At 38.1% G+C, this 14,107-nt stretch overlaps 1 protein-coding gene across 1 annotated transcript in view; it reads left to right on the plus strand.

The window, feature by feature from the left end:
- LOC149848616 (exocyst complex component SEC5A-like) overlaps positions 1-14,107 on the plus strand; it is a 162,755-nt gene that overhangs the window by 14,558 nt on the left and 134,090 nt on the right. The window contains exons 3-6 of the mRNA XM_089996544.1: positions 5,876-5,982; positions 6,410-6,604; positions 6,786-6,913; positions 7,011-7,169. Of these exons, the coding sequence (XP_089852670.1) occupies positions 5,876-5,982; positions 6,410-6,604; positions 6,786-6,913; positions 7,011-7,169 (589 nt within the window). The remainder of the gene's footprint in view (positions 1-5,875; positions 5,983-6,409; positions 6,605-6,785; positions 6,914-7,010; positions 7,170-14,107) is intronic.

Consider the following 14,107-nt stretch of genomic DNA (forward strand, 5'->3'; position numbering starts at 1 on the left):
ATCAAGTTATCAACAACAAAAAAACCCATTAGTGCATGCTTCGTTGCCAAAAAAAAAAAAATGGATCCATGCTAATTTTTTTTGTCAAATTTGTTTGGTTAAAATAGCGAAAGAAATGATGTCATATTATTTCACAACTTCAACAACCTACATCTTCAACAGTGAGAATAAATCAAACCCAATCTTGGCTGCATCTATCAAGGATAAGAACAAGAAATATGCAATGCTATTGATTTATTTACAAACTACCAAATAGCCACATTGAATTTCTCCAGAATATGATGGTGAAAAAAATAAACAAAAGCCTTCAAAGAAAAGTGTCCACAGAAAAAGAAGAGGTCTACAACATTGACATACACACAAGCAGAAAAAATAGAACTGCATCTCTTATACAAACATAGATAATAGAAATGTTCACAACGATATTTATATATTTGACAGGCTGCTATTCAAAATGGAAAAAGTACCCCTGGTGATGTACAATTTATGTAACCATGTGGAAGTTCTCAAAGCAAAAATCCAGTGAACTTGTCATATATTTATTAAAGGCAGAGGAATTTGACTTGCAGTATTTGTGTGTCTGTGCCTAGTTTTCAATGTGTATTTCAGTGTGCAGGGATAACAATTCAGCTCCTGAAGTCATCAGAATTTGGTGTGGAGAAAGCAAGAACGTGCTGTAAAAATGAGCACCATTAGGTCCAGTGTCAAAATTTAACAGTTTGATTGGATGGAAACTTGGTGCTGCAGCAACATGGTTGCACTGTCACTCCTCAAACATCTAACTTTGATTTAGATGGGTGATGCTCTTTAATTATTAGGCACGCTTGATCAAGGCACCACACCATTAGTTCGTGAGTCAAATTTTAACTGTTTAGTTGCATCAAAACACGCATGTTCCTGAGTTTATCTTTTTCCTTTGCCTTCAGAACTTCATTTGTTTAATCTTTAAGGATCAGCAAGTAACTTGGTACGCCTATTTACTCAGCCATGCGTTTAACATGATGGCCTTGAATGTCGTTACCCTGTGAGGCGTACGCTTCAAGTACTGAGGCGTACGCCTTGCCTGTGAGGCGTACGCCTCGCCTGTGAGGCGTACGCTTCAAATACTGAGGCGTACGCCTCGCCTGTGAGGCATACACCTCGTACGCCTCACAGGCGATGTCGCAGCAGCCGAAGGACCACCTTGAATCCAACGTTTAAAAACTCGCCGGAAAATCTTGCCGAAAATTTTCGCAGCGACAGAAAGAAACACAAAAGGGGAAAATTTGAAAAACATACCTGGTGGCGTCGAAAAATGTCACCGATGGACTATTTTTGCTGGAGAAGACACGTCGGAGCTGCGACGATGCCTTATATTCACCGTCGATGTGCCTTCGTCGGCGACTTGGCGTCACTGTTCACGCCGGAGTTAATGTTCACGATGCAAATACAAAACGAAGAAAAATCCCACACAGTTCACGCCGGCGTCACTGTTCACGTCGGCGTCACTGCTCACGCCGGAAACTCCTTTCCGGCGTCGCTTTTCTCGCCGGATGGCTGGAGCTGCAGCCGCACCTTCTCGGCTTTTCCCCTCTTCAGTCGAGGGTTAAACGCAATGAACAGTGAAAACCTAAAGGGTTTTCACATTTCGTTAACAATTTAAAGGGTAAAATAATTAATATTGCGAAAATGCCATTAAAACAAACCGTCCGAGTTGTCCGATTATTTTTGACCCATGACTCGTCCCGAGTCGGGCGAGTCCTCCAGCGAGTTTTGTAAGAAGGAAAACGACAGACCTCGCCCGAGTTCTACGTGACTCGTGACTCGGCCGAGTCAGGCCGAGTCATGCCCGAGTCTTGGTCACCCGAGTATGCCTTACCGGGTTGACCCGCTGGAGGGCCGAGCCGAGCCGAGTCAGCCGAGTCAACGAGTTGACTCGGCGAGTTTTTAAACGTTGGTCTTGGGTATTCCTAATAAAAGAAAGATCTGAAGTTCTTAGTATTATTAAGTCATTGATTCTTGAAATAAAAACTCAGTTTGAATCTGCTGTTAAGATTATCCGCACTGATAATGCGCTTGAGTTCAAAACAAAAGCCTTGTTGCAATTTTATCAAGACCATGACATTCAACCTCAAACTTCCTGTGCCTATACTTCCCAACAAAATGGGGTGGCTGAAGGAAAACACAAGCATCTTCTTGATGTAGCACGTACCTTTATGATTCAATCCAATGTTCCTGCTTCCTATTGGGGTGATGCTGTTATCACAGCCTGCTATCTGATCAACCGTATGCCTTCATCATCCGTGGATGACAAAATTCCTTTGCACATCTTGAATCCCAATGCTCCTCTTTTCTCTTTCTCGCCCAAAGTTTTTGGGTGTATTTGCTTTGTGCATAAACTTGGACTTGACTGTGATAAATTAGTAGCTCAAGCAATTAAATGTATTTTTATAGGTTATCCAAAGAACCAAAAGGGCTATCGATGTTATGACCCTATTTCTCATCGGGAGTATGTCAGTGCGGATGTATCTTTCCTGGAGTCCGTTCCATATTATTCTCATACTGGATCTCAGATGCAAATTGATCAAAATGACTCCTTTCCCTTTCCTGTTCTTCCTTTTCCTTTGGAATCTGTACCTCCATTACCGGGTCCCACTCTACCTTCCTCACGGTTTCACAATCCTCCATTGGTATATGTGCGTAAAGCTCCACCTCCTCCTGAGCCCTCTCCTTCTTCTTCTCCTGAGGTAAGTATTCCTGATGACAGAGATCCTCATGTTGATGATAATAAGCCAATAGCTCTACGTAAGGGGACGCGACAATGTACCTTATATCCTATATCTCATTTTGTGTCTGATGCCAGAATTGGAAGTCAGATGAAAACTTTTATTTCCGCCTTATCTGCTGAAATTATTCCTTTGAACTATCAACAAGCAAAGCTTGATAGTAGATGAAAGCAGGCAATGCAAGAGGAAATGAATGCCTTATTGTCTCAACAGACGTGAGACCTGGTTAATCCCCCAGTGGATGGGGATATTGTTGGATGTAAATGGGTATATACCATTAAGTACCACTGAGATGGTTCTATTGAAAGATACAAGGCCAGATTAGTAGCAAAAGGTTATACTCAGACATATGGTGTTGATTTCTTTGAAACTTTCTCTCCTGTCGCACGAATGGGTACCATCCGTCTAGTTCTCTCTGTAGCTGTTCACCATTGATGGTGTCTATGTCAACTAGATGTGAAAAATGCATTTCTATATGGGGATCTGTCGAGAATAGTATACATGTAGCAACCTCCTGGGTTTGAGGTTGAGGGGGAGTGTCAGAAGGTGTGCATGTTAAAGAAGGCGATATATGGTCTGAAACAAAGTCCTCATGCATGGTTTCAAAAGTTGTTTGACGTGATGTCAAAGTTTGGCTTTAAGCGGTCAGCGTCAGATCACACATTATTTATCAAGAAAACTAACTAAGGTCTAGTTGTTATGGTAGTATATGTGGATGACATCATCCTTACGGGAGATGATATGAACGCTATTGCAACTACACCAGCTCATCTTCAAAAGCATTTTGTTACAAAAGATCTTAGTCCTCTTAGATACTTTCTGGGTATAGAAGCTGCCAGAAGCAGTGAAGGCTTGGTTCTGTCTCAACGTAAGTATGTTCTTGATTTATTAAAAGAAACATGAATGTTGGGAGCCAAACCAGCAAATATTCCCATGGACCACAAAGTTCAGTTGTTGGAAGAAGGGTCGAAACCTGTGGATAGCAAAAGTTATCGCTCATTAGTAGGGAAGCTATTATATGTGACTGTGACTAGACCAGATATTGTTTTAGCAGTAAGCAAGATTAGCCAATTTATGGAAAATCCGAATGAAGTACACTGGAATGCTGCAATGATGATTCTCAGGTACTTAAAATCTTCCCCTGGAAAAGGGTTATTATTCAAGAAAGGAGGAACCCTGGAGATAGTCGCCTACTCTGATGCTGATTATGCTGGATCTGTTAAGGATAAGAAATCTACCACTGGATTCTGTGTGTTTATGGGAAGTAATTTAATTTCATGGAGAAGTAAGAAACAAACCGTAGTTGCTAGGTCGAGTGCCGAATCAGAATATAGGGCTATGGCCCAAACAACAGCTGAATTAATGTGAGTTCAAAATGTATTAAATGATCTTCAAGTGAAGGTCCCATCTCCTATGGTGATGATGTGTGATAACAAGGCAGCTACGTATATAGCAAATAATCCTGCGTTTCATGAGAAGACAAAACATATTGAAGTTGACTGCCACTATGTAAGAGATATGGTTCAAGCTGGACATATCTCTACCAAGCATCTGAACTCTGAGGATCAAGTTGCAGATATGTTTACAAAGCCTCTTGCTAGGCCCAGTTTCTCAAAATGTTGCAGCAAGCTGAGCATGATCGATATCTATGCTCGAGCTTGAGGGGGAGTGTTAAGACTAGTCGACTATTAGTTAGTTTCAAGTGTTTTATCCTTAAAGTTATTATTTATTCTTAAAAGATGGTTCTTTAGAATTTTACAAATAATGAGGGACCTCTTTGTAATTTGTTTATTAGGCTAAACCTCTATTTAAACAAGAGGTGTTTAGCCCTAAATGAAGATTACGATTTTCCCTCTCAGCTGCTCTTTCTCTCTCTCTCTCTCTCTCTCTCTCTCGGTTCCTGTGCAGTATTGGGTTTCTCCACAGGGTGAAAGGCAGGGAAAAGAAGAAGAAGAAGAAGAAGAAGAAGAAGAAGAAGAAGAAGAAGAAGAAGAAGTTTTATCCCATATGTTAGAAGGTATCGAACTGTACACGAGAGGCCTGTTTGAGTCCATAAATTACTTTCTTCAAGGGATTTCCTTCCTGCAATGGGCAAAAGCTTGATGGAGAGCCTCATAACTAATGATTCTCCCACTCAGATGCCTAATTCTAGAAGAGTGATGCAGCGTTCGGATGCATGTCTCATACACTGTCATGTGCACAGCTACATCCACAGGCTTTTCCGTAGACCGCTCATCTGCATTCATGGACTGCTGTTGGTGGTCATCCAACACTTCACATGCTGATTTATTGTGTGCTACTTTCTTGGCTGATTTATTGTGCTACTCTTCTAGCATAAACTCGAACAGGTGCTGCCCATTTTTTGCAGCTCTGTACTCTCATTGGGTGATCTTAATCCCTATTGAAGTTGCTATCTGTCAAATAAGCAATCATCTTCAACCAGTATATATATAGGAGAAAGATTGGCTGCACTCAGCCTGCTATATCATACTTTCTAGAATGAACTCATGGGTGCAAGATTTATATGATCAGTCTGACCCAAGTGTTCACTTGACATGAAAACATCATTTTTTCAATTGTGAAAATTTGGTATTGTAAGCTGTTGATTTTTGAAGCTATTAAAAGGCCTGCTTATGCAACACAATGGAAGGATCCAACATGTTTTTGACTACACAATTGAACAATCGAGAATTGTCTTTTTTTTTTTTGAATTGAATTTAAAACATGCGTTTGACTACAGAAACTATTTTGATTATATCTATAATGCTTGATCAACATAAAAAAAACACAAAAATGTCAAAACTTAGATGGTTTCTAGTAGACAATATGGTGTAATCTGTGGCCAATGTGTTTATTTCTCTCTCTCTCCCTCTCTCTCAAAGTGTACAAACATTTAAATCATGTGTGCATCTCAATAAGTAGAAGATGGATGAGGTTTTGAATTGATAGATAGGTGCTATTTATGAACCTGGATGCCCACCTTTTCTGCATTTATTTGTGATTTTTTTTCAAAAATTCTTTATCTATTCCTAGTGTCGTTTATTAGTGTTGCTTTTGTATAAATTTCATCTTACCGTTAGCAAATAAAAAAAATATTTTATTGTGTGCAGGATCATTGACATGAGGTCACTGACCTTAATTAGTGATTCTGTAGAAAGCTCCCCATCTGGTCAAAGAGACAATCTTGACAAAGAGATTATAGATCAAAGCATGCGTGGTAATTGCTTTTATCTATATATTCAGTTTTTTCTCTTTAGGAACCATGTATTATAGTTTCCTTATCATGTGTTTGTAGTAGTTCCCATTAATTGATCTCAAAGAAATGTTGGACAGATTACCAGGACATTTAAAAAGATGACGGCATTGTCTCTTCTAGATATCTGTTTCTGGTGATCTGGTTTTATATTGGTATATGTTCAAGATTTCCATCTTTGAGGGAGAAGGTTTACTTTGTACAACCTCATCTGTATGACACTTTTGTCTTCACACCATTTCTTTAGGTCATATTTTACATTGCTACTGATGTGCTAATGATTGTGGTATGTCAATGCATTGTTGGCACCTCCAGCTGCCTTTTGCTAAAGCTCTTGTCCTGTACTTCTGCTATCTTAAGCTCATCCATTCACTGTTGTGAAATTTTGCAGAGAAGTTGAATTTCTATTGTGACAAGTTTGATGCAAAGTATTATCTTTCCCGGATACACCAAAATACAAGTGTAGCAGATTTGGAATCTGGAGCCCTTGGTTTAAAAACTGATCTCAGAGGGAGGACTCAACAGAGAAAGCAATTAGTTAAAGAAAATTTTGACTGTTTTGTCTCTTGTAAAACTACAATAGATGGTAGGTATTATGCAGCAGCTTCACAATCTTTTCTGTTTCTTTTGCATCCATAGGCTGTTGTTTTCTTCTCTTGTGATCTTGGTTATGCAAAACCTATTAGCATTTCCGGTTCTTGTTTATTTTATCATGGTTCAATTGGTTTTGAGTTTGTCCAAGTAAAACATTTTCTACACTTTCTCAGATATTCAGTCAAAACTTAAGAGAATAGAGGAAGATCCTGAAGGTGCTGGAACTGCTAACCTTTACAGTTGTATAAAGGATGTTAGTTTAGTTGCAAACAGGGCTCTTGAACCTCTGTTTGAAAGACAGGTTGGGACATACATACCTGTATTACAAATGTTGTTTTAGGATGTTCGTACTTTCATCTTAATGACCTGAATTGTAACTTCATGTCATGGTATTTTAGGTTCAAACTGAAAAGATCAGGTCAGTTCAAGGAATGCTTCAGAGGTTCCGAACACTATTTAATTTGCCAAGTGCAATACGTGGAAATATCAGCAAGGGTGAATATGATTTGGCTGTCAGGGAATACAGGAAAGCAAAGTCAATTGTTCTGCCTTCTCATGTACGCAAGTATTTTTGCACTTTATTTTGATCTCCATTCATGCGTGCAAATAGAAAATTAAGCACATCATTTTTGGCATTTCAAACTGGTTGATTTATTCAAAACGCCACCACTTTAGTGACTTTATTCTTTTAAGATAAGCTTTGTCCTACTAATTATATTGTCGTTGAATTCCATTGAGAACATGGTTGTTTTATCACATTTGTTGAGAATGCACTTAACTTTTGGTATCTAAACCTGGTCCAGAGTAGTTTCAGACGTGAGGGAGGAGAGAGGAAGATTAGGGCTGAACAGCTAAGACGATTACCCAATGTGGGAAGTCGTCCCATCTCTTTCTAATATATTGAAACTGTTACATAAACACCAATTTACACTAATACCCCTTCAGTATAATACAAAGAAACAAACAATATAAGGGGAAAAACAGGGATACAAAAATAATAAAAGAATAGAATCAAAGAAAACATAACGAGGACCAGATCTGGACCAGATCCATGATCCATATACACCAAACATCACACGTCAATAGCCTCCCTCAAGTTGTACATGGGTAGAAGTAGAACCATGGTTGCCAGTTGAGGAAGCGGGAGCGGGAAGCGATATGAGAAGCGGGAGCGGGAAGCAAGGTACTTTTAAAATTTTAGGAAGCGGGAAGCGTGGGACCACTTAGGAGTGAATTAGGAATCGTCTCGAAAGCGAGGGGGAAGCGAAAAAAAATAAAAAAAAAAATAAAAATACAAAAAAATTGAAAAAATGGGGGAAGCGTGATGGGGAGCGCGCTTCCCCCGCGCGTTTCGAAAGCGCGACGTTCCGCGCTTCCGAAGCGTGCTTCCCCACTTACCTAGGCGCTTCCGGTAACTCTGGGTAGAACCGTAGAACCATGGACAACTTGGCCTTCAAATACCAGAATCTCTATCTCATTAATCCTTCACTATAGAGATCAACTAGCTATTCTTGTGTGCTAATATGCCTCACCTCAATTTCTTGATCCTCACTCATTCTTCGAATAAAATGCTGGTCTATCTCAATGTGCTTAGTCTTTCCATGGTGCACTGAGTTCAATGATATTTTGATGGCACTTTGATTATCACCAAACAATACTGATTTTGCAATTTTCTCTCCCAAGTCACTGTAATGAGATCAAGAAGTTTTCACACCCCTCAAACAAGAGACAAATACAAACCCACAAAAGGGGGCACAAGCACAATAGCCTCTTAGAGGCATAGAGGAAAAACATAAAAATATAATCTTTATTGAATGGCAAATGCACATAAAATGCATAGGATACAAGGGACTCAAGGTCCCATATTTATATACAAAAGAGGGAGTGAGGAGCTCCCAATATGGCTGTTCAGGGCTCCCCAACGACTAGAAATCTAGCCATTAACAGCTATAAAGTTGTTATATTGTCAAGGACAATAATGCCCTTGACAATATAACAAAGGACAAAAATAAAGGAAACATAAATAAGACAGATTAGCCACTAATGGGCGATATCTATTACAAGTGTCAAAAGACCAAAATACCCCTGAAGGGTAATACATATTGTAATGACCCAAAATTTAACCCGAGTTTCGAGGATTTTTTTTTTACAACAACGAAACTATTCGATCCATTCCGGGTTAAGCATCTCGGGTATGTCACAGGGAAATCAAAGCAACACTATTCATTCCATTACCAATTAAATTTGATAGCAAACCAAATGTTTAGAACATTATAAAAGCAAAAAGCAGAAATAAAAATATCTAAGCTAATTTAAGCTGTCCCGAGAACATAAAAAATTTGTGCATCATGACCCATACATCATCCCGCAACCGTTCTGGTTCCTCTATTCTTCACATGAAAATGATAAAGTAATATGATCAGACTAAAATCAGTCTGAGTAGTAGGATTACTATGATTATGCATGTGTACAATGTACCAAGGATGTGCAATGCTATTGGATATTCAACGAATTGTAAAGCTATAGTATAACATGGGATAATTAAATGAATATCAGAGGAACATTTAATAACATAACTCATTTATGATATATGAATAAACACAAATAAATGATAACAAATTCAGGTACAGAATCTCATAAATTTCACACAAATCAAGAACATAAAATACTTAATTTAAGTTTCTCTTTAATTATCGCGTGGATACTCGCAGGCCAAGGCAACCGTAATAGAAGAGAACATTAGGGGGTTTGTTATGCTGGGTATTTTATTAACCCGAATGTCTAACTGAAACTGAAATCCTAAGAAAGCGGTTTAATAACCGAGAGAACTTCCCGAAGGCCAAAAACACAAGATGCATCTTTAACTTTTGCATAAGAACCTACTACCTAGGATAATTTGGTAGTCCGGGTCCCATAACTCTGAGAACTGGGGACTAATGAGTCATTGCCGCTCGAAGCTAAATAACACGCGTCTTCGAAGTTGTGTACCACCTATCCTCTCTAAGGTAAGCCCGATTCTGAGTGGGTTACTTATTTTATTAATTTTGTTACCTGACCTTTTAGGGTTTAACCTGAACCCAATAGTTCAATATTATAGATACTCATATATGCAACGAATCATGCAACTGGGATAGCATAAGCCTAGAGGTTTCCACCTTAGGTAGGTAGGTTGCCAATTATTAATTTATTTACTTAATTTCACTCAGTGTGCTCTGGTACCTTCAAACCGGGCGAGCACAAGTGCTCGGTACCTTTAAACTAGTCAGACAAAGACTCAGAGTTATTAGTTCATGTGAATTAGATTTCTAAGGCTTTTTAAGAGTACGTGTCATACCCTTAAATCTTTTTGTTGCAAGTCCCTGATTTGGCAACCCATGTGCCTTCATTAAACCATTACTACACATGACATCTATTTACATATAAGGGCATAACCCGTGTTCACATGACACCACTATGATTCACCCGAACTGCATGCTCGATCATGAGTTCATTTTTTTTCATGAATCACTGGTAGCTTAACTCAACAGTTACTAAGCATCAATGCAATTGTAAAGTTTAATAAAAGCAATAATTGGAAATGTCACAACTCCACTATCGCTAAGTCATTAATACTATATTAAAATTCTCATATGAACCGTTTACAAAAATTTTAGAGGCAAAGCACGCAGATCATGGTTTTGTCATTAAAGAACATTTTCAGGAATTATCTAAAGTAAAGTATTCTGACTACTAGATTTGTGTCATTGAACATGATGTAGAAAAATATCTAATGTAAACATGCAGTCACTGATTTTTTTTTTTGAACCTAATACAGAAAATAGCTAATATAAACTAGCAAACATTGATTTCTGTCATGGAACTTAACATAGAAAATAATCAATGTAAATACGCAAATCTTGGTTTCGATCATTGAACTTAGCACAGCCATTTATCTTGCCGATTCATATATAAGAAGACATAAGTTTCTCATATCGAATTTGAAACAAAGATAACACAGAAAATTCAATTTCAGAATACCGGAATCAAAAGCAACTACATTTACCAGGACTCAACTGAACATTTGCCTTTGATAAATTATCCATGACTGTTTCAAAACAGAATCTTACACTAAATATCCCATGTATGCAGTAGTTGTAACACCCATACCTATAGGTGCAGAAAATTTCATACAAACATACATAGGTGTGCAGACATTTTAAGACACATATGAATGCAAAACATTTCCTTTAATACCCTGTTTGATTCATATTGTGCAAAAGTTTTAACACAGGCACATATGGGTGCAAATGTATTAACACACACATACAGGTGTGCAGAAATTTTCTTTAACACCCACATATGTGTGCAGAATCTTTTCCTTTAACAAGGCCCTGTTTGAACAATACTGGTGTATGTGTGCGAAAATATCACACACAGATGGTTATGCAGCATTTTTAACACACACGTATGTGTGCAGAGGTATCAATCCACACACGTATGGGTGTGCAGAAATTTTAGCACACAGATATGTGTACAAAACCCCTTTTCTTTTAATAGCAGTTATCAAATCTTATTAACAGAATAAAGAGAGGTGAGCGATACAGTGTAAAAAATATATACAACGGTAAGGACATATTTAAATGGTATATCAAACAGGGATTTACCATTCAGGCCCAAGTTCAACAAATAACTCAACATACAAATTTTCATCTGTTATTGCTTACAGAGATGGGTATTGTGTAGGCTGAAATTAATCTAAGAACAACCAATTTAGAGTTCACACTAAACTGTGTAATACCATGACTAAACAACACAGTCTAACAAATTTTTTTTACTGACTAATCAGCCATACTCCTGTGCAGAATCAGTCATACCAGAAATTTTCTCATTGAGTCTATTAGCTAAACACGCAGATTTAGAAATTCTCTTCATTGACATAGTACCGAATATAGCAGTTTGTATAAAAATGCCCTAACTTTCAAAAGCATATCCAATGTGGTTAAATTAAAGGCGAAGAAAAGGACTATTTGGAACACTGAATTAAATTCTAAAGGCAGAACCATGTATATAGACCAATTCACTAAATATGTCAGGTTTTACCTTCATCACAGCAAGAAACCTCAAATACAACCATGGCATCCATTAATATAACACCAGGGTAATATAACGTCCATGGGGTTTTCAGAGACATCCATGTATGGTCACAACAAGCAAGACAATAATCAAAATAAAGATTAAATTCCTTGTTTTTTTTATTTGGGTTTGTATTGCAACTCACGACAAAGCTTGAGACAAAGTACACAGTGAACTACCAAAAACCCTACCTTTACGTTGAATCGAGAATCCAACCTCTTGGCTGCTTCCTACTCGCTGCCGTAGTTGCGTGAAGACTCCCTTCTCTGGGCCGTGTATGAGAAAGAGAAAGAGATCTAAGACAGTTTGCATTTGCTGGGAAGGTTTTTAAAAAAAAATCTCGTGAAAGGGGGAAGGAGGGTTCATGGGTGAGAGGTGGGGGTCGGTTTCCCCCCTTTTCCTCTCCACTCTGCATGACTAAGGGATTTCATGCCCCCCCTTTCCCTTTCACATTTTAGCGTATTTTCCTTTCCCTCTTCTATTTTTATGTTTCACGAATTTTTTTCATTTGCTAGGGTTCAGCATGGACCCCACCATTTGCGTTACACCTCCTTTAAGGTTTAAACATGCCACAACCTAGCATGTGATGGCGTGGGTTAAAAAAAATTTCACGATTAAAAAAATATTTGATTGGGTTTTCCGCATGCGGACCCACAATCCAACACGGATCGGATCCCTCTTGGGACTTTCCGGTTCCAATCCAAGGTTCGACTCTTTTAGTGTAAAATTAAAAGATTCAAACTTCTGATATGGATCCAATATCAAAATTTTTAATTCGACCATTACCATTTCGATGTAAAATCTATACTAAGATATCGGAAATATGATGTCAAAGATCCAAACAATGCATTTTGGATCTAGTATCGGATATCCAACCAAGGTTTCTAAAATCTGATATCGAAGATCAGAAAAATATCCAGGATCCAATATCGAAGATCCGAATAGGATATTAGGGATCTGATATCGAAGATCCAAATAGGATATTCGAGATCCAATATCGAAGATAAGAATAGGATATCCGGGACCCAAATAAGAATAAAAATAAAAGCAATGAGAATATCCTCGTACCAAATTTTGACCATGAAATTCAAGTCTCATTAGGCGAATTTTTTTTACAAGTGTTACACACACACACACACACACACACACACACACACACACACACACACACACACATATATATATATATATATATATATATGAACATAGGGAAACTGAAATATATTTACCAACCAAATATGTTTGCTGGTATGAATCCATATTTTCATAGTTTTTTTTGCAAATCAAACCTTGCGGATGCATTTGACGTGGTCCATTTGCTAGGAATAGACTATTGGATTATCGTAATCAGATCAAGAAATGCCATTTTTTATGCTTGAATATTTATGAAAATTCTAAGTCATTGATTTTCAACCCTTAAAAGTGAAATTTTTTCATTTGTACCTGTATTGAGAAAGAGAGAAGAGGGAGGGAGAGAGAAGAACCCAAATTGGCGATTGCGGCTATCACGATTTTCTTAATGAAATCGTGACCTAATGACTATATTAATATGCTTAAGTTTACATTGTGGGTCGGGTCTGGTGTAATATCCGAACCCAGAGCAAAAGTAAAAATACAAGTAAAAATACAGAGGACTTATACATGAATGAACTCGGGTCTGGTACATGATCCAGACTCGATACACTGTTCACCTTTTTCACCCCCTCAAGTTGATCATGGTTATGGACCATGAACAACTTGCCTTTAAGCATCCAAAAATGATCCTTTGTTAACCCTTTGGTAAATAGGTCTGCAACTTGTCTTTCAATATTGACGAACTCAGGCTCAATCTCTTTTTCTTCAACTTTCTGTCTCACAAAGTATTGGTCAATCTCAATGTGCTTAGCATGACTGTGATGTACTGGATTAAATGACATGTTTATGGCACTTTGGTTGTCACGTAGCAAGATAGTGTGGGAGATCTTTTCTCCTACTTCAGTCAGTAGATGCGTGATCCATGTGGCTTCGGCAGTAACAGCAACCATAGATCTATACTCAGCCTCAATACTTGATTTAGTGATAGCCTTTTGTTTTCTACTGCTCCAAGAGACTAAATTTCTTCCAATGAAGGCACAATATCCTGATGTAGATCTTCGTTCATCAGGATCTCCTGCCCAGTCTGCATCACAATATACAGTATGTCTGTGCTCATCTTTGCCATATGGCTCTGGTGAGTATATCAATCCATCCCCAATAGTCCTTTTCAGATATCTAAGGATCCTCTTGACGGCTTCCATATGTCCATTACGTGGCGCATGCATAAATTGAGACACTTGATTGACTGAATAAACAATATCAGGTCTAATGAATGTGAGGTACTGTAATATTCCTATTATGCTTCGAT

The sequence above is a fragment of the Nuphar pumila genome, chromosome 1 (assembly GCF_984573655.1).
Source record: "Nuphar pumila chromosome 1, dmNupPumi1.hap1.1, whole genome shotgun sequence".
In the NCBI taxonomy this organism is placed as follows: domain Eukaryota; kingdom Viridiplantae; phylum Streptophyta; class Magnoliopsida; order Nymphaeales; family Nymphaeaceae; genus Nuphar; species Nuphar pumila.